The sequence below is a fragment of the Pongo abelii genome, chromosome 1, assembly GCF_028885655.2.
Source record: "Pongo abelii isolate AG06213 chromosome 1, NHGRI_mPonAbe1-v2.0_pri, whole genome shotgun sequence".
Classification (NCBI taxonomy): domain Eukaryota; kingdom Metazoa; phylum Chordata; class Mammalia; order Primates; family Hominidae; genus Pongo; species Pongo abelii.
In genome coordinates, this window is record NC_071985.2 from 155,186,988 (window position 1) to 155,209,745 (window position 22,758).

Sequence of the window (22,758 nt, forward strand, 5' to 3'; positions counted from 1 at the left end):
CACCAGCCTGTACTCCAGGCAGACAATAATTCGAGATAGTCCTTGGAACAACACATAGGAACCTGCATCCTGTGTTACTCTCATGTTTCCCATACCAAGTCTCCTCTTTTTAAACCCCTTCCCTCAGCCTAACACTTGAAATGGTCTTTTGGAGACATAAGCCTAGCCTCTCCCAACTGCTAGCATTTCAATAAAGTTGCTTTCCTTTCACCACTCTTTCTTTCTCATGTTTTGGTCCTCAAGCAGTGAGCAGCCAGACTTTTGTTCAGTTATATTAGAACATCTAAAATAATTATTTTGAAGTGACAATACCAAATACTGGTGAGAATATGGGAAAACTAGATTTCTCATACTTTGATGGTAGTAATGTAAAACGATACAGCCAATAATTAATTTTGTAATTTCTTTAAAAACTAAGTATTGGGCCAGGCGCAATGGCTCATGCCTGTAATCCCACCACTTTGGGAGGCTGAGGCAGGTAGACCACTTGAGGTCAGGAGTTCAAGACCAGCCTGGTCAAGATGGTGAAACCCTGTCTCTACTAAAAATACAAAAATTAGCCAGGCGTGGTGGTGTGCGCCTGTAATCCCAGCAAATCAGGAGGCTGAGGCACAAGAATCACTTGAACCCAGGAGACTGAGATTGCAATGAGCCAAGATCATACCACTGCACTCCAGTCTGGGTGATAGAGCAAGACTCTGTTCAAAAAAAAAAAAAAAAACCAAATATCTACTTCTAAGCATTTATCCCAGAAAAATAAAAACATGTCCACACAAACACCTACAAGCAAATGTTTAAAGCAGGTTTATCTTGTAATATTAAATGGTCCTCAATAAATGAATGGTTAACAAATTGTGGTACATCCATACATACCATGGAGTACAAAATAAAAAGGAACAAACTGTTAATACATTCAACAGCTTTGCTGGATCTCAAGGGCATTATGCTGAGTGAAAAAACGCCAATTTCAAAAGGTAACAGCCTGTGTGATTCCATTTATATAGCAGGTTTTTTTTGTTTTGTTTTGTTTTTTTTAAAGAGACAGGGTCTTGCTCTGTTGCCCAGGCTGGAGTGCAATAATGCAATCAGAGCTTAATATATCCTCGAAATTCTGGGCTCAAGTGATCCTCTCTTCTCAGCCTCCTCAGCTAGGACTATAGGCACCTACCACCATGCCCAGCTGACATTTATTTTTATTTTTGTAGTGACAAGGTCTCACTATATTGCCTAGGCTGGTCTCAAACTCCTGGTCTCAAGCAATCCTCCTGCCAGCCAAAGTGCTGGGATTACAGGAATAAGCCACTGTTCTCAGCCTTATATAGCCGTCTTGAAATGACAAAACTATAGATGGAAAACAGATTAAGGTTCACCAGGGATTAGGAATGGTGCCAGGGGCCAGGCACAGTGGCTCACACCTGTAATCCTAGCACTTTGGGAGGCTGAGGCGGGTGGATGACTTGAGGTCAGGAGTTTGGGACGAACCTGGCCAACATGGTGAAACCCCATCTCTACTAAAAATACAAAAGATTAGCGGGCACGATGGTGGGCACCTGTAATCTCAGCTACTCAGGGGGCTGAGGCAGGAGAATCGCTTGAACCTGGGAGGTGGAGGTTGCAAGTGAGCCAATATCGCACCATTGCACTGCTGCCTGGGCAACAGGAGCAAATCTCCATCTCAAAAAAAAAAAAGGAATGGTGCCAGGGAAAAAGAAAGGTGGGGGCTGGGCGCAGTGGTTCACGCCTGTAATCCCAGCACTTTGGGAGGCCGAGGCGGGCAGATCACGAGGTGAGGAGATCAAGACCATCCTGGCTAACATGGTGAAACCCTGTCTCCACTAAAAATACAAAAAATTAGCCGGGTGTGGTGGCGGGAGCCTGTAGTCCCAGCTACTCAGGAGACTGAGGCAGGAGAATCACTTGAACCCGGGAGGCGGAGCTTGCAGTGAGCCGAGATTGCGTCACTGCGCTCCAGCCTGGGGGACAGAGCAAGACAAAAAAAGAAAGGTGTGAGTGTGATTATAAAAAGGATGCAAGAGGTAAATCTTTAAGGTGATAGAAGAGTTCTGGATCTTGATGGAGGCTGTGGTTACATAAATCTATGCATATGATAAAATGGCTTGGCATAGAATTATATACATACATTGTCACTGTCAATTTCTTGATTGTGATATTGTACTATAGTCATATAAAATGTAACCATTGGGGGAAATGGGATAAAAGGTACACTGGGCCTTGCTGTATAATTTTTGCAACTTCCTGTGAATCTATAATTATTTCAAAATAAAGTTTTTAAAAATAAGCTGTACCAACCTAGTTTCTAATCCAGAATAATTCAAACCAAAGAACTTTTGGGAGAGTTTTATAATTGGATTGTTTTCCTTCTCACAACTACTCACTGTAATCTGAATTGACTCATGGTACCTAGTTTTTTGTCTTTATCATTTTACACTAAAGGGGTCCTTGAAGAAGTGGTTGATTCTAGGTATGGAGCAGGAAAAGTACAAGATGAGCCTGTGCCATTTTATACTAGAGAGCAAGGATTACGAGGGTTTTATCAAGAGCACTCAGGAACCAACCTGAATAGACTCTCACTGGCCAAATACGAGATCATTTGAGCATAAGTAAGAATAAATAAATGCAATGGTTTAAAACATCAAATACAATTAAATCCATAAGATCAAAACGATTTTTAAAAAACTTTCATTGATTGGCTGTGAAGGATACTACAGAACCATCTTCTTATTTTAAAATCTGGTTTAAAAAAAAAAGAGAGAGAGAGAAAGCCAAACACGGTGGCTCACACCCGTTATCCTAGCACTTTGGGAGGCCAATACGGGAGGATCACTTGAATCCAGGAGTTTGAGACCAGCCTGGGCAAGATGGTAAAATCGTGTCTCTACAAAAAAATTAAAAAAAATTAGCTGGGTGTGTTGGTACACTCCTGTAGTACGAGCTGCTTGGGAGGCCAAGGTGGAAGGATCACCTGAGCCTGGGAGGTTTCAGCTGCAGTGAGCCATGACTGTACCACTGCATTCCAGCCTGGGCAACAAAGCAAGACCTTCTCTCAAAGAAAAAAAAAAAAAAGGCAACCCCCCCCACAATTCCATTTAGATTATTATCAAAAAGAATACAATACTTAGGAATTAACCAAAGATGTGAAAGACTTCTACAATTTAAAAATATATATATATGTGTTGCTGAGGAAATTAAAGAAAACATGAATAAACAGAAACACATCCCATGTTCATGGATTAGAAGACTTAACATTGTTAAGATGTCAATACTACCCAAAGCAATCTACAGATTCAATGCAATCTCTATCAAAATCCCAATGATTTTTTGGCAGAAATAGAAAAACCCACCCTAAATGTCATATGGAATCTCAAGGGACTTAGAATAGCCAAAATAAACTTGAAAAAGAAGAACAAAGCTGGAGGACTCACACTTCCTAATTTCAAAACTCACTATAAAGCGACAGTAATCAAAATAGTATGGTACTGGCATCAAGGGCACAGAAATAAAACCTCATATATATACTCAAATGATTTTCCACAAGGGTGCAAGACCATTCAGTAGGAAATGGACAGTTTTTTCAACAAATGGTATAGGGAAAACTGGACCCTTACCTAATAATACATACAAAAATTAACTCAAAATGTATCAAAGACCTAAATATAAGTCCTAAAACCCTAAGAAGCTTCACAACATCGGATTTGGCAATAACTTCTTAAATATGACAACGAAGACACAGGCAACAAAAAAAAGATACAAACAAGACTTGATGAAAATTTTAAAATTTTGTGCACTATCAACAGAATAAAAAGTAATTCACATGGTCGGGCACGGTGGTTCATGCCTGTAATCCCAGCACTTTGGAGGCCAAGGCGGGTGGATCACTTAAGGTCAGGAGTTCGAGACCAGCCTAGCCAACACAGTGAAACCCCGTCTCTACTAAAAATATAAAAATTAGGCCAGGTACAGTGGCTCATGCCTATAATCCCAGCACTTTGGGAGGCCAAGGCAGACGGATCACTTGACATCAGGAATTCAAGAACAGCCTGGCCAACATGGTGAAACCCCATCTCTATTAAAAATACAAAAATTAGCCGGGCGTGCTGGCACATGCCTATAATTCCAGCTACTTGGGAAGCTGAGGCAGAAGAATTGCTTGAACCCGGGAGGCGGAGGTTGCAGTGAGCCGAGATCGCGCCATTGCACTCTGCACTCTAGCCTGGGTGAAGAAGCGAGACTCTGTCTAAAAAAAAAAAAAGAAAAAATACAAAAATTAGCCAGGCATGGTGGCAGGCACCTGTAAAGTCAGCTACTCGGGAGGCTGAGGCAGGAGAATTGCTTGAACCTAGGAGACAGAGGTTGCAGTGAGCCGAGACTGCACCACTACACTCCAGCTTGGGTGACAGAGTAAGACTCCATCTCAAAAAAAAAAAAAAAAAAAGAAAAGTAATTCACAGAATTGGAGAAATATATGGAAATGATATAACTAACAAGGAATTAATATCCAGACTATACAGAGAACTAAAACTCCACAAGAACGAAACAATTTCAAAAATGGGCAAAGGGGCCAGGTGCAAGTGGCTCACACCTGTAATCCCAACACTTTGGGAGGCGGAGGCAGGCAGATCACCTGAGGTCAGGAGTTCCAGACCCGCCTGGTCAGCATGGCAAAACCCTGACTCTACTAAAAATACAAAAATTAGCCAGGCATGGTGGCAGGCGCCTGTAATCTCAGCTACTCGGGAGGCTAAGGCAGGGAGAATTGCTTGAACCCAGGAGGCCGAGACTGCAGTGAGCAATGAGACTGCACCGAACAGTGAGACTGCACCACTGCATTCCAGCCCATGCAACAGAGTGAGATTCTGTCTTAAAAAAAAAAAGGGCAAAGGACTAAAATATACATTTCTCCAAAGGATACATAGAAATAGCCAATAAGCACATGAAAAGATGCTCAACATCATCAGGGAAATACAAACCAAAACCAGAAGGATATACTACCTTTGATATGCTTTGGCTGTGTCCCCACCCAAATCTCATCTTGAATTCCCATGTGTTGTGAGAGGGACCCGGTGGGAGATAATTGAATCATGGAGACAAGTCTTTCCCTTGCTGTTCTCATGACAGCGCATAAGTCTCATGAGATCTGATGGTTTGATAAGGGGAAACCCATTTCATTTGGCTCTCACTCTCTCTTGTGGCTGCCATGTGAGATGTGCCTTTCACCTTCCGCCATGATTGTGAGGCTTCCCCAGCCACATGGAACTGTAAGTCCAATAAACCTTTCTTTTGTAAATTGCCCAGTCTCAGGTATGTCTTTATCAGCAGCATGAAAATGGACTAATACAGTAAATTGGTACCAGCAGAGTGGGGTGCTGCTGAAAAGATACCCAAAAATGTGGATGTGACTTTGGAACTGGATAACAGGCAGAGGTTCAAACAGTTTGGAGGGCTCAGAAGAAGAGAGGAAAATGTGGGAAAGTTTGGAACTTCCTGGAGTCTTGTTGAATGGCTTTGCCCAAAATGCTGATAGTGATATGAATAATAAAGTGAGGCTGAAGTGGTCTCAGATGGAGATGAGGAACTCATTGGGAACTGGCACAAAGGTGACTCTTACTATATTTTAGCAAAGAGACTGGCGGCATTTTGCCCCTGCCCTAGAAATTTGTGAAACATTGAACTTGAGAGAGATGATTTAGGGTATCTAGCAGAAGAAATTTCTAAGCAGCAAAGCATTCAAGAGGTGACTCGGGTGCTGTTAAAAGGCATTCAGTTTTATAAGGGATGCAGAGCACAAAAGTTTGGAAAATTTGCAGCCTGACAATGCTATAGAAAAGAAAATTCCATTTTCTGAGAAGTTCAAGCAGGCTGCAGAAATTTGCATAAGTAAAGAGAAGCCAAATGTTAATCCCCAAGATAATGGGAAAATGTCTCCAGGGCATGTCAGAGGTCTTCACGGCAGCCCCTCCCATCATCAGCCAAGAGGCCTAGGAGGAAAAAGTGGTTTCAGGGGCCAGGCCCAGTGTCCCTGTGCTGTGTGCAGCCTAGGGACTTGGTGCCCTGCATCCCAGCCACTCTAGCCATGGTTGAAAGGGGCCACCATGGAGCTTGGGCTGTGGCTTCAGAGGGTGCAAGCCGCAAGCCTTAGCAACTTCCACATGGTGTTGAGGCTGCCAGTGCACAGAAATCAAGAATTGGAGTTTGGGAACCTCCACCTAGATTTCAGAAGATGTATGGAAATGCCTGGATGCCCAGGCAGAAGTTTGCTGCAGGGGTGGGCCCTCATGGAGAACCTCTGCTAGGGCAGTACAGAAGGAAAACATGGGGTCGGAGGCCCCACACAGAGTCCCTACTAGGGCACCACCTAATGCAGCTGTGAGAAGAGGGCCACCATCCTCCAGACCCCAGAATGATAGATCCACCAACAGCTTGCACCGTACACCTGGAAAAGCCACAGACATTCAACACCAGCCCATAAAAGCAGCCGGGAGGGAGGCTGTACCCTGCAAAGCCACAACGGCAGAGCTACCTACGACCATGGGAACCCACCTCTTGCATCAGCATAACCTGGATGTGAGACATGGAATCAAAAGAGATCATTTTGGAACTTTAATATTTGACTGCCCTGGCCGGGTGCAGTGGCTCACACCTGTAATCCCAGTACTTCGGGAGGCCGAGGCAGGCAGATCATCTGAGGTCAGGAGTTCAAGACCAGCCTGACCAACATGGAGAAACCCCATCTCTACTAAAAATACAAAACTAGCCAGGCGTGGTGGCACATGTCTGTAATCCCAGCTACTCGGGAGGCTGAGGCAGGAGAATCGCTTGAACTCGGGAGGCGGAGGTTGTGGTGAGCCAAGATGTGCACCATTGCACTTCAGCCTGGGCAAGAAGAGCCAAACTCCATCTCAAAAAAAAAAAAAATTTGACTGCCCTGCTCGATTTCAAACTTGCATGGGGCCTGTAGCTCCTTTGTTTTGGCCAATTTTTCCCATTCGGAATAGCCATATTTACCCAATGCCCATACCCCCATTCTATCTAGGAAGTAACTAATTTGCTTTTGATTTTACAGGCTTATAGGTGGAAGGGACTTGCCTTGTCTCAGATGAGACTTTGGACTGTGGACTTTTGAGTTAATGCTGAAATGAGTCAAGACTTTGAGGGACTGTTGGGAAGGCATGATTGCTTCTGAAATGTGAGGACATGAGATTTGGGAGGGGCCAGAATGATATGGTTTGGCTGTGTCCCCACCCAAATCTCATCTTGAATTCCCACGTGTTGTGGGAGGGACCCAGTGGTAGGTAACTGAATCATGGGGACAAGTCCTTCCCCTGCTGTTCTCATGATAATGAGTAAGTGTCACAATATCTGACAGTTTCAAGAATGGGAGTTTTTCTGCACAAGCTCTTGTCTGCCGCCATGTGAGATGTGATTTTCACCTTCCACCATGATTGTGAGACCTCCCCAGCCATGTGAAACTGTGAGTCCAATAAACCTCTTTCTTTTGTAAATTGCCCAGTCTTGGGTATATCTTTATCAGCAGCATGAAAACGGACTAATATAACCTCATACCCATTAGGATGGCTACTATCAATGAAATAGAAAATAACAAGCATTGATGAGGATGTGGAAAAACTGTGCACTATTGGTAGAAACGTAAAGTGGTACAGCCACTGTGAAAAACAGTATGGCAATTCCTCAAAAAATTAAAAATAGGGCTGGGTGAACCAGCTGACACCTATAATCCCAGTACTTTAGGAGGTCAAAGTGAGAGGATGATTTGAGGCCAGGAGTTCAAGACCAGCCTGGTCAACATGCTGAGACTCTGTCTCTTCAAAAACATTTAAAAACTGGTGGAGAGATGGTGGCACATGCCTGTAGTCCCAGCTACTTGAGAGGCTGAGGTGGGAGGATTGCTTGACCCCAGGAGTTTGAGGCTGCAGTGAGCTATGATCTTGCCACTGTACTCCAAAGCAAGACCCTGCCTCTAAAAAAAATAATAATAATAAATAAATAAATAAATAAATAAATTTAATTAAAAGTAGAATTACTGTATGATCCAGCAATTTCACTTGACACAAAATAATTAAAAGCAGGATCTCAAAGAGATATTTGTATATCCATGTTTATAGCAGCATTATTCACAATAGCAAAAACATGGAAGCAATCCAATGTCCATCAACAAACACACACATAAGCAAAATGTAGTATATCCACACAATGAAATATTATTCTACCTTAAAAAGAAAGGAAATGCTGACATAAGCTACAACATGGATGAACCTTGAAGACATTATGCTAAGTAAAATAAGCTAGTCACAAAAAGATTCTGTAGGGTTTTACTTGTGAGGTACCTAGTCAAATTCATACAGACAGAAAATAGAATGGTTGTGGGGAATGACGGGAAGGAGGTACAGTAAGATGTTGACAAACAGTTGTAGAGTTTGAGTTTTGCAAGATGAAAAGAATTCTGGATATTGTTTGTACAACAATGTGAATGTACTTAAGGCTAATGAACTATACACTTAAAAATGATCAAAATGGTCAATTTTATGTTATTTGTACTTTACCACAATAAAATTTAAAGGATTGTTAATAGTGAGAACAGGCCTACTGGAATAACATAATTCACTGAAAGTAATAATAATGGACTATGTAAGTTTGCTTAAGACAGAAAAAAATTTTTAAGTAACATAACCCCTTTTTAAGAGTTACAATAACCAAAAACAAAAACAAAAACCCGTGAAATAACCAAGTAGGTTTTTTAACTACTGCAATAAATATTTTGACTGTACTATATAGAAAGCTCAAATAAAACTGAAATAATGTAAACAAAATACGCTCTGAGCAATAAGCTTAATATTCAACTTCATGTTTGCTTCTTTTATTTACCTGGGAGAGAGAATAGTACCAAGTCAGAGGAAGATCAAACACTCTTAGCGCTGCTGTCTTCAAGGAAAACTGTGATTCACTTACTGTTTCTTCTGACATGGCTCCTCTTCTAATCTTCATTAAATGAAACATAAAAAAAATTAGCCACAAAGATTTCTGGTTACTTTACCAATGAAAGGTACAAACTGAAAATTTAATTATATCAGCTTATTTTTGCAGTCAATTATTGATGACATTACACTTGAGCTAAAATTATATTTATTAATCACCAAATGTGTAAAAGAAACAATAAGCTATCCTTCCTGTAGGAGATAGCATAAAAAATAATAAGAAGTTGAAAAAAAAAACAAACTAGATTTAAACTTTGAGTCCAGGTAGCAAGTTTTCCTTAGGAAATTGCAAGTTCTAGATTCTCTCTTTTCTGGTTACATAAAAATTTAACATTTTTTAGAGAGTAATTTAAAATTTACTTCTCATTCATTCGGTTTCCTTCATATAACTGCGGGGGTGACAGTAGGTGGCAGGCAGGTTGCTGAATGGAATCCAGAACAGAATCCTGGGGCTAGAATCTCAGAGTTCACTGACTGAACATCAGAACTCACGCATTTATTCTCCTATTGTCTCATTTTAAAGATCTTCAAAGAAATGCCACATATATGCTATATGATTTTGGTATAGTTTTAATGCATATTATTTCTCTTAAACAAAAAAAGAAAAGTCAGATGAGTACAGAGAAGCAGTTGACACACAAAGAGAGGTCATTAAGGCAGTGGTTCAGGGTCTGGGTCTCTGCTTTATAGACCAGAAACGTAATTTTACCACTGTACCCAGTTGAACACATGCTAAACAAATTTACGTGGTATTGATGCATAAATCAGTTTACAAGTTTATCTATTTATAATAAAGAAATAAACGATCTAGTGTACATATTCTATCAAAACATACCATCCCTGAAATAAAAGACCATAGGAAGCTGAACTAATAAGTCAAAAATGTTGCCTGATGAGTGCAAAAATCAAGAGTCCTGAGGAATATTTCATTCAGGCCAAGAAAACGCCCAAGCACTATCTCTAATGCACAAGAGAATGGGCTTCTCTAATAACTACAATGTTTATGTCTACCAGATTTATTATTTCTTTTATTTGGGTAGTGCTGTATATTACGTAACAGAATATAAAAATTACCAACAATCCCTCTATAAAAGTTTATTTGCGGCTGGGCACAATGAGTGGCTCATGCCTGAGCTACTTTGGGAGTGACTTTGGGAGGCTGAGGTGGGTGGATTGCTTGAGCCCATGAGCCCAGGAGTTTGAGACCAGCCTGGGAAACATGGTGAAACCCTGCCTACACCAAAAAAAAAAACAAAAAAATTATTTGCTATACTTTTTTTAGGCCCTTCATTTCCACATATATCTCTATGTTCTCTTTTTCTATACTCCAATAGACTATCCCCTTCTGTTAATACCCACCTGTCTTCAGACAAGTGTCAAAACCACTGATTAAGTAGTGGTTTCCTTTAAAATCAAACACAGCAATACCTCTTAGGGTGGATTACTACTACTGATGCTTCCCTTAATCCTTACTAGGAATACAGCAGTATAAACTTAATTCCCCCTACCAGTGTTCTAAGTACAACTTTTAGACTCAGTATAGTTAGCTCTAATTGACATACATTTATTTCAGTCAACAACCTGTGATAGAGACATATGATTAAAAAGTACAGAGGAAACTATGAACAGTTAAGAAAGTGAAAAATGGTCCTCTGGAGAATAAGACAAGGGATACAGAGAAGCTGGGCAAAGAATGACTGCTTTTCCTTACAAGTCTGTCTGTAATACTTGATTTTTAAAAACCTGCCTACAGCTATTACTTTTTTAATATTACTACAGTAAAAAGGAAGTGGGGGGAAGCTCATTTATTCTTCCCCCTCCCTAAATATTAACACATTTTATTTTGAGAAACATTTTTACTAATTAGATTCTGGATCATTAAGCAATCTATGCTACTGCATTTAAAAAACGTATTGAGTAATTCACCCAAAGTAATTTTCCCTATAATAGAGCATTCCAAATTTTTAAGCAGAATAGAAAGAAAATAAAGCAAACACTTTAATTGGCTGCAGAGATATTCTTAAAAGATTATGACAAACCTCGGCCGGGCGTGGTGGCTCACGCCTGTAATCCCAGCATTTTGGGAGGCCGAGGCGGGTGGATCAGTTGAGGTCAAGGGTTCGAGACCAGCCTGGCCAATATAGCGAAACCCCGTCTCTACTACAAATACAAAAAAATTAGCCAGGCGTGGTGTCGGGCGCCTGTAATCCCAGCTGTAATCCCAGCTACTCGGGAGGCTGAGGTAGGAGAACTCCTAGAACCCTAGGGGCGGAGGTTGCAGTGAGCAGAGATCGCGCCATTGCACTCCAGCCTGGGTGACAGAGCCAGACGTCGTGTCAAAAAAAAAAAAAAAAAAAAAAAGATTATAACAAACCTCTATTTTTGCATTCTAACTACCTCATTCTTTTTCATTTAATATTACTGAGGAAGTTGATTCCAAACCTAATCATTATTCATTGAAAAACTAAAAAAAAAAAAACTAGTCATTTCAGTTGCTTTCAGAAGTATAATAAAAATAAACATGAAGGGGGTTTCATGATTATTCAAATTTATAGACGGAATCTATAAAACATAACCAAAAATATTGTCCTGTGTAATATTACTTGTTCCTCTACATTCCAACTACTGGGGAATTAAAAATAAATGTCATAAACAGTTTGTTTCTTACACATCTTAAAATTCTATCCTACAACTTTGACTTTATAATCCAACAGGAAGGCAAGTCTGAAGTATCAAAAAGAAAATTGACGTGAAGCACAAATCTATATAACCTAACTCTGAGAAGACACTTAGAACAGAGCAAACATGTTTAGCTGCAATAACAACAATAAAACAACAATAATAAAGGTTTCAAAGTCTCAGCAAAAACAAAGCTGAGTCCTCCCTCTGGAAAACAGATAATTTAACAACTTTACAGAAGGACCTGACACCACAATGCTCCCGTGCTAAATTATTCTCTGAAAGCACCTGCAAAGCAGAGTAATCTTTCACATCCAAAAGCCACTCCCTGCTCAAAACCACCCGCATCCAAACAGAACCTGAGACCTCACCAGCTGCCCCACCTCCAGCGCGCTCTCCCCCGACCCCACAGCAGCCCCTCGCGGAGCTCTCTCCGCTGCTGTCTTCCTTTTTCTTTGCCAAGAACACCAGAAAAAGGGGTCCCTCCAGCTCGGCCATCCAGACCCTTCCTCTGGCTCAGAGCAGTGGCGAGCCCATCCCAATTCCGCGCTTCCTTTGCAGGCCTCCCTCTGGCGTGGGGACCCTCCTGCTTTCCTACGCGAGTACTAACCAGGTCCGACCCTGCTTAGCTTCTGAGATGAGACGAGGTCGGGAGTGTTCAGGGTGGCACGGCCGTAGACCCTCTGGCTTTCAGCCGCTCCATCTGGCAGTCCGAGAGCTAACGCCAGCGATGGAGTCCGCGCCACCCCTGCCCCGAGGCCTCTGCCCCAACTGCGTGGCCGCCCAACTCTCCGCTTCCTCCCGCCCGCCTCTCCACCCCACCCCGCCCCTGGCCCTGTACCTGGAGCTCCAGGCCAGGTACAGCCGGCCTGCCCACGCCTGCTTCCCAGCTGATGCCTGGCGCTGAGCAGCAGCCTGACGGGGAGAAGGCGGAGTCCTTCCGGGGTCAGGAGTGCGAAGGTGGAGAGAAAGTGGAGGGGGCCTTCCAGGCTTTCTGCGTGAGGGGCTACGTGTGAAGCAGCTCCCGCCATTTTTGTTTAGGGTAGAGGCTCCTTCCTCGTCAGGTGGATGTAAAAACTATATTCGAAGAATTGCATCCTTTTACAAACCGGTAAAAAAAACTAGTATTGTAGTTCGTAACCTGTCGGGGGATCTAGAACAGTTGTCAATCTGGTGAAAACTATGGCGCCTTTCCCCTGGAAAAAAAAAATGTGTATACACATGCTCATTACATTAAAGAAAAAAAAATTACACAATTTCAAAACCCTGAAAACAAGATTAAGAACTTCTACCACAGGCCCTCAGCCCTCAAATGAATGAGTGTTAAGAGGCATTCTAATCCGGTATAGATGATGCATTTATTATTGATTTCATGTCCTCTTTACCTTTTTTTTCTGTGTTTACCACTGAATTAGGCAACCGAAGAGTATTGAATGTGGCAATTTATTGGCAAAGTAGTCGCCGCTCTCAGGTTCTGTCTAATACATAGTAAACTAATAGGGGGCCGGGTTAGGAAAAAATAACAACAAAACCCAAGGTACTGTTTCTACGTTGTCTTTATCAAAACATTCCATCAGAACTGCAGATTTAGGCGGGGCACGGTGGCTCAAGCCTGTAATCCCAGCACTTTGGCAGGCCAAGGCGGGCAGATCACTTGAGGTCAGGAGTTCAAGCCCAGCCTGGCCAACATGGCGAAACCCCATCTCTACTAAAAATACAAAAATTAGCCAGGCACCTGCCTGTAATCCCAGCTACTCGGGAGGCTGAGGCAGGAAAATTGCTTGAACCCGGGAGGCGGAGGTTGTGTGAGCCCAGATAGTGCTACTGCACCCCAACCTGGGTGACTAGAGTGAGACTCTGTCTCAAAACAAAAAACAAAACAAAACACACACACACAAAAAACTGCAGATTTAAGAATTCCAGTTGCTGAGCATATTTGTGGTGAAAAGCCAAAATAATTCTGTTTTCAAAATTCCCATTTAACTAAATGGAAAATGGAATAGTAGTACCAATTTATGATATTATTAGATTAATAATAACTAACGATCCACAGACTGGGTTTTATGTGAAAATATTTTGCACTTATAGGGTAAATGGAGCTGTTGAGATTTGAAGAACCTGAAATTTGTAAGGCTATTTTCATTTATTTTCCCAATTTCCTCCTCTTTCCCATTTCCCACAGCTTCCAAACATTCAGCCTAATGAGAAGAGCAGTAATGATGATGACTACCACTCAACACAACTTTCCTGAGACCATATTATCTCCTTAATTCCACGATAAACATTATGAGAGAAATATTATTACACGGTGGGTACAGAGTTTATTCTTTAGCATGAGAATAAGATATGTCACATTTAGGCCAAGTGAGGTGGCTCACATCTGTAATCCCAACACTTTGTGGGGCCGATGAGGGAGGATCCCTTGAGGTAAGAAGTTCCAGATTAGCCTGGGCAATAGCAAGATCCTCATTTCTACAAAATAATAATAAAATAAAATATATAAAATAGAAATATCACATTTAATTTATGTTTATAAACCAAATGTAATTTGCCGTAAGCCTCCCTTCTGGTTTGGCAGAGTGCTGCACTCAATCTTAGCCATTATTGGATATATTAATTAACATATTCGCTACAAGTAAAAGAAAACCAAACAAGTAGTGGTTTAAACCAGAAGGACAGGGAACTCAATATCTTCTGATATCGGGGACAAGGAAAAAAAAATTGGAGCCTGGATTAATTCTGAAGGCCTGTACCTCCCCCAGATAACCAAGCCATCGTGTAATGCTCACTAAACCAGAGAATGGAGTTCATGGAGTACTACCAGTTGTTTCTTCTGTACAAGTACTGCAATACATGCTACAGCAACCATTAATGAATTTAGGGGATCCTATCTGCATAATATCAAAACAAAACTGTCAAGTCAGACTGCCTGGGTTTGAATCCTTTCTTGGCCACTTACTATATGCATTGTTTAAGGAAAAGAAACACAAAGCTATTTTTCTGTACTTTCAACACTTCTGACACCAAATGTGTGGAGGTTTTTCCCCACCAAACAAGTCTCCAATTATTTCTTATTATAAACTCCACTCTTTAATTTAGCATCTACCAAATGGGTGTTGTACAGTTAAATTCAATTCAATACTATGCACCAAACCCTTAAGGGCTCAGTCCTACAAGACTGCCCCCACTTCAGATATCAATTGCAAATCCCAGGTTGTCACTTGCACTTCTGACCAACCGGCTATAAATCAGGAATTCCCGCAATCTTCTCCTCCCATCCCAAACCAGTTTATTGATTCATAACAGAAGATATTACAAAGGATGCAGATGAACAACCAGATGAAGAGGTACATAAAACAAGATCTGGAAGGATCCTAAGTGCAGGAACTTCTGTCCCCATGGAATCAGGGTGTACCACCTTTTTGGGATATGGATGTGTTCACCAACTCAGAAGCTCTTAGAACCCCGTACTTCAGGGATTTCTACGGAAGCTTCATAATGTTAGCAGAAAGGAGTCCCAATCCAGACCCCAAGAGAGGGTGCTTGGATTTCAAACAAGAAAGAATTCAGGGCAAGTCCACAGTCCAAAGCAAAAGCAAGTTTAAGACAGTGAAGTGGTGAATGTCCACTTACTCTATAGACAGAGTAGGGCGTTCCCAAAAGGAAGAAAAGGAGCGCATCCACTCTAGGTACAATATTCATTTATAGAGGATTAAAAAAAAAGATCATGGGAAGATGTGCTCTGCTACGAGGGTTTGTGATAAAAGATTAATTTTCTTAATTACCATATTTTGCAAGAATTAATATTATTATCTTTAAAGCAAAATTAGGAATGCTTTTGCTCTCAAGGTATCAGGGACATCAGGACACTCCCAAGTCTGGGTCTGTTTAGTAAACATTATCAATCTGTTCCCTTACTTGTAAATGTTTAGAAGCTAGAAATGCCTAACTTTCTGGGAATGTAGCCCAGCAAGTCCCAGCCTCATTTTCCTAGCCCTCACTCAAAATGGAGTCGCTCTGGTTCGAACCCTCTGACAATGTAACCATAATTGATTATTAACTCAATCTTCAACTCCTCTCTCCTCCACAGAGGATAGGGTAGGTATGGGGCCAACATTTTTAAGCTTCTAATCATAGCTTGAATTTGCTGGTGACCGGCCCCTATCCTGAAGCTACCCAGGAGCCCAACAAGAATATTAGAAAAAAAGACACTCCTATCAACCAGGAAATTCCAAGAGATTTAGGAGCTCTGTGTCAGGAACTGGGGACAGAGACCAAATATATATCTTTTCTTTCTTTGTTTCGTTTCCTTCTGTCTGTCTCGCTTGCCTGCTTGCTTGCCTGCCTGCCTGCCTGCCTTCTTTTCTTTCTTTCTTTCTATTTTCTTTCTTTCTTTCTTTCTTTCCTTCTTTCTTTCTTTGATACGGGATCTCACTTTATTGCCCAGGCTGCACTGAAGTAGTGCGATCATAGCTCACTGCAGCCTAGAACTCCTGGGCTCAAGTGATCTTCCTGCTTCAGTCTTCTGAGTAGCCGGGACTACAGGCACTTGCCACCATGCCCAGTTAATTTTTTAAATTTTAGTAGAGACAATGTCTCCCTATGTTGCCAGGGCCTGGTCTCAAACTCCTGGGCTCAAATGATCCTCCCACCTCAGCCTCCCAAAATGTTGGGATTATAGGTGTGAGACACCGTGCCTGGCCCAAATATGTATTTTTTATGTCACAGTGGTCTTCAGCAAGGTACTTACCTTTTTCATGTCTCAATTTCCTCCTGGCGTGTTAGAAAGACAAATATAGGCCTGGCACTGTGGCTCACACCTGGAGGCCGAGGTGAGCAGATCATTTGAGGTTAGGAGCTCGAGACCAGTCTGGTCAACATGGTTAAACCCCATCTGTACTAAAAATACAAAATTAGCTAGATGTGGTGGTGCGTGCCTGCAATTCCAGCTACTTGGGAGGCTGAGGTAGGAGAATCGCTTGAATCCAGGAGGCAGAGGTTGCAGTGAGCCAAGATCACGCCGCTGCTCTCCAGCCTAGGCAACAGAGCAGGACTCTGTCTCAAAAAATAAAAAGAAAAAAGAAAAAGAAAGACAAATATAGTAATGCTTAGAAAGAACTAAGAATCTTATGGAAATTTTTTTTTTTTTTTGGAGACAAAGTCTCGCTCTGTTGCCCAGGGTGGAATGCAGTGGCACGATCTTGGCTCACTGCAACCTCCACGTCCCGGGTTCAAGCAATTCTCCTGCCTCAGCCTCCCAAATAGCTGAGACTACAGGCGCATGCTGCCATGCCCAGCTAATTTTTTGTATTTTAGTAGAGACAGGGTTTCACTGTGTTGCCTGGGCTGTTCTCAGACTCCTGAACTCAGGCAATCCGCCTGCCTTGGCCTCCCGAAGTGCTAGGATTACAGATGTGAGCCAACGCACCCGGCTCTTATGGAAATTTTTAACTTGAGTACTTGGACCTCCATAGGATCCAAGGAGGCAACTTTATTTCAATATAGTTGGTTTGCCTTGTAATCCCGTGTATTTGTTTTATGCACATAGAAGCATTACTTTGGAAAGGGGGTCCCAGACTCTACCTGAAAGCCAAGAGGTCCATAAAAAAAAAAAAAAAAAAGGTTAAGAACGTAGAACAGACTGCTAAGACCGCGTCCACTCCGCGAGCACAGAGCTCTGCTGCCCGTCCACATCTGTGTGATGGTGGGCATGGGTCAAAAGGACTCCTACGAGGGTGATGAGGCCCAGAACAAGAGAGGTATCCTGACCCTGAAGTACCCCATAGAGCACAGCATCATCACCAACTGGGATGACATGGAGAAGATCTGGCACCACAAATTCTACAACGAGCCGCGTGTGGCTCCAAGGAGCACCCGTAGTGCTGACTGAGGCCCCCCTGAACTCCAAGGCCAATCACGAGAAGATGACCCAGATCATGTTTGAGACCTTCAACACCCCAGCCATGTATGTGGCCATCCAGGCCGTGCTGTCCCTGTACACCTCTGGCCACATCGTGATGGACTCCAGCGACAGGGTCACCCACACTGTGCCCATCTACGAGGGATAGGCCCTCCTCCAGGCCACCCTGTTTCTGGACCTGGCTGACTGGGACCTGACTGATTACCTCATGAAGATCCTCATGGAGCGCCGCTACAGCTTCATCACCACCGCCCAGTGGGAAATCGTGCATGGCGTCAAGGAGAAGCTGTGCTACATCACCCTGGACTTGGATCAGGAGATGGCCATGGCGGCCTCCAGTTCCTCCCTGGAGAAGAGCTACTAGCTGCCCGACAGCCAGGTCATCACTATCGGCAAGGAGAGTTTCCACTGCCCCAAGGTGCTCTTCCAGTCTTCCTTCCTGGGCATGGAATCCTGTGGCATCTAAGAAACTACCTTCAAGTCCATCATGAAGTGTGACGTGCACATCTGCAAAGACCTCTACGCCAACACAGTGCTGTCTGGCGGCACTACCATGTACCCTGGCATCGCTGACAGGATGCAGAAGGAGATCACCACCCTGGTGCCCAGCACGATGGAGATCAAGATCATTGCCCCTCCCGAGAGTATATACTCCATGTGGATCAGTAGCTCCATCCTGGCCTCGCTGTCCACCTTCCAGCAAATGTGGATCAGCAAGCAGGAATACAATTAGTCCAGCCCCTCCGGCCCCTCCATTGTCCACCGCAAATGCTTCTAGGCGAACTTTTACTTAGTTGCATTACACCCTTTCTTGACAAAAGCTAACTTGCACAGAAAACAAGATGAGATTGGCATGGCTTTTTTTATTTTTATTTTTATTTTTTTTTGAGGGGGTGTCGACTCAGGATTTTAAAACTGGAACGGTGAAGGTGAGAGTAGTCAGTTGGAGTGGGCATCCCCCAAAGTTCTACAATGTGGCCCAGGACTTTGATTGTACATTGTTCTTTTTTTTAATAGTCATTCCAAATATTGTGAGATGCATTGTTACAGGAAGTCCCTTGCCCTCCTAAAAGTCACCCCACTGCTCTCTAAGGAGAACGGCCCGGTCCTCTCCTGAGTCCACAAAGGGAGGTGATAGCATTGCTATCATGTAAATTATGTAATGCAAAATTTTTTTTTTAAATGGAGTCTCGCTCTGTCGCCGATACTGGAGTGCAATGGTGCAATCTCGGCGCACTGCAAGCTCCGTCTCTCGGGTTCACGCCCTTCTCCTGCCTCAGCCTCCCGAGTAGCTGGGACTACAGGCGCCTGCCACCACGCCTGGCTAATTTTTTGTATTTTTAGTAGAGACGGGATCTCACTGTGTTAGCCAGGATGGTCTCTATCTCCTGACCTTGTGATCTGCCCGCCTCAGCCTCCCAAAGTGCTGGGATTACAGGCGTGAGCTACCGTGCCCCGCTGCAAAATTTTTTTAATCTTTGCCTTAATACTTTTTTATTTTGTTTTATTTTGAATGATCAGCCTTCGTGGCCCCCTTTTGTTCCCCCAACTTGAGATGTATGAAGGCTTTTGGTTTCCCTGAGAGTGAGTGGAGGCAGCCAGGGTTTACCTGTATACTGACTTGAGACCAGTTGAATAAAAGTGCACACCTTAAAAAAAAAAAAACATAGAACAATCCTGGCACATATTGCTAAGATATATGGCATATTAAATTAGACCCTTCAGTGCGTCTTTTAACAGAGGCTCCAAAGCTGAGAAAAATAAATGTGAAGTACCCTGAGCATTCTAAAAGAGGATGCCAGACCATCCCCATAGGACATGCTGGAAGACTGTGAAGCCAGTTTAGCAATCCTCAGTTCTCACACACCTCCCAGGAATGATATGTCAGGATTGATGAAAGAAGATTGTAGAATAAACATGCCTGGAAGGGCCAGACTTGGTGGCTCATGCCTGTAGTCCCAGCACTTTGGGAGGCTGAGGCGGGTGGATCACTTTGAGCCCAGGAGTTCAAGACCAGCTTGGGCAACATGATGAAAATCAGTCTCTGTAAAAATGCAAAAACTAGCTGGGTGTGGTTGGGCACACCTGTAGTGTCAGCTACTCGGGAGGTTGCAGTGGGAGGATGACATGGGAGGGTGATGGCATGAGCCCAGGAGATGGAGGTTGCAGTGATCCAAGATCGTACTACTGTACTCCAGCCTGGGTGACAGAGCCAGACCCTGTCTCAAAAAAAAAAAAAGCCTAGGAGACAGTTTTCTGGCAGGCTGTGCATTTTTCTTCCCTTTCCCCAGGAGTGGGAAGAAGAGAGTGCTTATCCCACACTATCTCCACCTCAAGCCAGGTAAAAGAACCTTAAGAAATTCAGACAAGTTGACTATGTGCCCTGGAATTTACGTTACCTGGAAAAGTCTAAAAGCAATAGGCTATCTAGAGAAGCCTTTGATGGCAGAATAGAGAGAGAGAGGCCTACAACAGAAGGGGCCTGTACTTGCAACTTTGCAAGAAAAATTTTCCTGTGGACCATATGAGTGTCACAGAATGTAGCCAGGCTTGAATTATATTAGAAGGTTGCATCTTCAAACCAGGTTTAAATTGACCATCTAAATGGTCAGCCACAGATTTTTTTGTCCAGGGTTGGGAAATGAAACAATAAGAGGTCCCCAGCAAAGGAGACAGTCATTGAGGAACATACAAAAGGGACAAGAAAAGAGCCAGCATTTAGGAGTGAGCCACACACAGAAGGTACCAAAGTCAGACTTATTTTTATTTATTTATTTAAATAGAGTCTCGCTCGCTCTGTCACCCAGGCTGGAGTGCAGTAGCACAATCTTGGCTCACTGTAACCTCCACCCCCTGGGTTTGAGTGATTCTCCTTCCTCAGCCTCCCAAGTAGCTGGGACTACAGGCTCATGCCACCACATCCAGCTAATTTTTCTTTCTTTCTTTTCTTTTTCTTTTTTTTTTTTTTTTTTTTGAGACGGAGTCTCGCTCTGTCCCCCAGGCTGGAGTGCAGTGGCGCGATCTCGGCTCACTGCAAACTCCTCCTCCTGGGTTCACGCCATTCTCCTGCCTCGGCCTCCCGAGTAGCTGGGACTACAGGTGTCCGCGACCATGCCCAGCTAATTTTTTGTATTTTTAGTAGAGACGGGCTTTTACCATGTTAGCCAGGATGGCCTTGATCTCCTGATCTCGTGATCTGCCCCCCTTGGCCTCCCAAAGTGCTGAGATTACAGGCGTGAGCCACCACACCCGGCCCTAATTTTTGTATTTTTAGTAGAGACGGGTTTCACTATGTTGGCCAGGCTGATCTCAAACTCCTGACCTCAAGTGATCTGCCCACCTCAGCCTCCCAAACTGCTGGGATTACAGTCGTGAGTCACCGTGCCCAGCACCAAAGTCAGGTTTAATTGCACTGGTTGGGTATATCTGATATTTTATTTAGAATAGTTAGGGTCGGCCGGGCGCAGTGGTTCACACCTGTAATCCCAGCACTTTGGGAGGCCGAGGACGGGCGGATCACGAGGTCAGGAGATCGAGACTATCCTGGCTAACACCGTGAAACCCCGTCTCTACTAAAAATACAAAAACTTAGTCGGGCTTGTTGAAGGGCACCTGTAGTCTCAGCTACTCGGGAGGCTGAGGCAGGAGAATGGCATGAACCCGGGAGGCGGGGGTTGCAGTGAGCCGAGATCGCACCACTGCACTCCAGCCTGGGCGACAGTGCGAGACTCTCTCAAAAAAAAAAAAAAAAAACAAAGAATAGTTAGGGTCACTGCTCATTCCATCTGAAACAATATGTGGCCAATGTACTTCATGAATGATTGATTAGTGGAAACAACATTTATCAAGTGATGACATTAAGCCTGAAGAAAGAAGTCTAGCACCTTGAGGTTGTAAAAGCAATTATATCACCTAACTAGATGAACACTTTTAGGTAATTTGTAGCTCCAATTACTTTTTCTACTAACTGCAAAAACTTGGCAGTCCCGAGAAATACCTCAGGGCCTCCTTTCAAATATATACAATGCTATAGGTCACATATTGGCCATTATAGCTTTAGTCTCATTACCCTCTGAAAGTATTTTACAGGACCCTTCTATGAGTCAGAACTAAGCTAACCAAGGCATCTAGAACTCAAAATATGGTTTTAGATGCTAATTTAGAACATCTATTCAGAGTATAGTGGTATGTACATATCCAAATACTACAGATTCAGTTCCTCAAAACGTTAAATATAGAGTTATCATATGGTCCAGCAATTCTACTCCTAGGTAATACCCAAGAGAAATGAAACATACATTCATACCAAAACTTGTACATGAATATGCATAGCAGCATTATTCTTTTTTTTTTTTTTTTTTTTTTTTTTGAGACATAGTCTCACTGTGTGACCCAGGCTGGAGTGCAGTGGCACGATCTCGGCTCACTGCAACCTCTGTTTCCCAGGCCCAAGTGATTCTCCCATCTCAGCCTCACGAGTAGCTGGGATTACAGGCACCCGCTATCATGCCAGCTAATTTTTGAATTTTTAGTAGAGAGTGGGTTTCACCATGTTGGCCAGGCTGGTCTCAAACTCCTCGCCTCAAGTGATCCTCCAGCCTGGGCCTCCCAAAGTGCTGGGATTACAGGCGTGAGACACCGTGCCTGGCCTAGCAGCATTTTTCTTTTCTTTTTTTTTTTTTTTGAGATGGAGTCTCACTCTGTTGCCCAGGCTGGAGATCAGTGGTGCAATCTCGGCTCACTGCAAGCTCTGCCTCCTCCCGGGTTCACGCCATTCTCCCGCGTCAGCCTCCCGAGTAGCTGGGACTACAGGCGCCTACCACCATACCTGGCTAATTTTGTTTTTGTATTTTTAGTAGAGACAGGTTTTCACCGTGTTAGCCAGGATGGTCTCAATCTCCTGACCTCATGATCCACCTGCCTCGGCCTCCCAAAGTGCTGGGATTACAGGCGTGAGCCACCACGCCCGGCCGCAGCATTATTCTTAATGGCCAAAAAGTAGAAACAACTCAAATGTCCATCAACTGATGAATGAATAAATAAAATGTGATATATTCATATAATATTATTTGGTCATAAAAAGGAATGATGAACTGATAAATGTTATAACATGGATGAATCTTAAAAACTTTATGTTAAGTAAAGAAG

The 22,758-nt window shown here is 43.1% G+C and overlaps 1 protein-coding gene and 1 pseudogene across 4 annotated transcripts in view; one reads left to right on the top strand and one right to left on the bottom strand.

Moving 5' to 3' along the window:
• MIGA1 (mitoguardin 1) overlaps window positions 1-12,647 on the bottom strand; it is a 92,257-nt gene extending 79,610 nt beyond the window's left edge. The window contains exons 1-2 of one of the 4 annotated variants that reach the window (XM_024237491.3): window positions 12,532-12,647; window positions 8,902-9,010 (exon numbers count right to left, since the gene is read on the bottom strand). In XM_024237491.3, the coding sequence (XP_024093259.1) occupies window positions 8,902-9,000 (99 nt within the window). In that variant the 5' untranslated portion in view covers window positions 9,001-9,010; window positions 12,532-12,647. Of the gene's footprint in view, window positions 1-8,901; window positions 9,016-12,300; window positions 12,423-12,531 lie in introns of those variants that run through there. The other 3 variants (XM_024237483.3, XM_024237498.3, XM_054532865.2) reach the window with 3 other exon arrangements.
• A 4,744-nt stretch (window positions 12,648-17,391) lies between these two features.
• Window positions 17,392-18,388, top strand: LOC100435340 (actin, cytoplasmic 2-like; annotated as a pseudogene).
• Window positions 18,389-22,758: the final 4,370 nt, after the last annotated feature.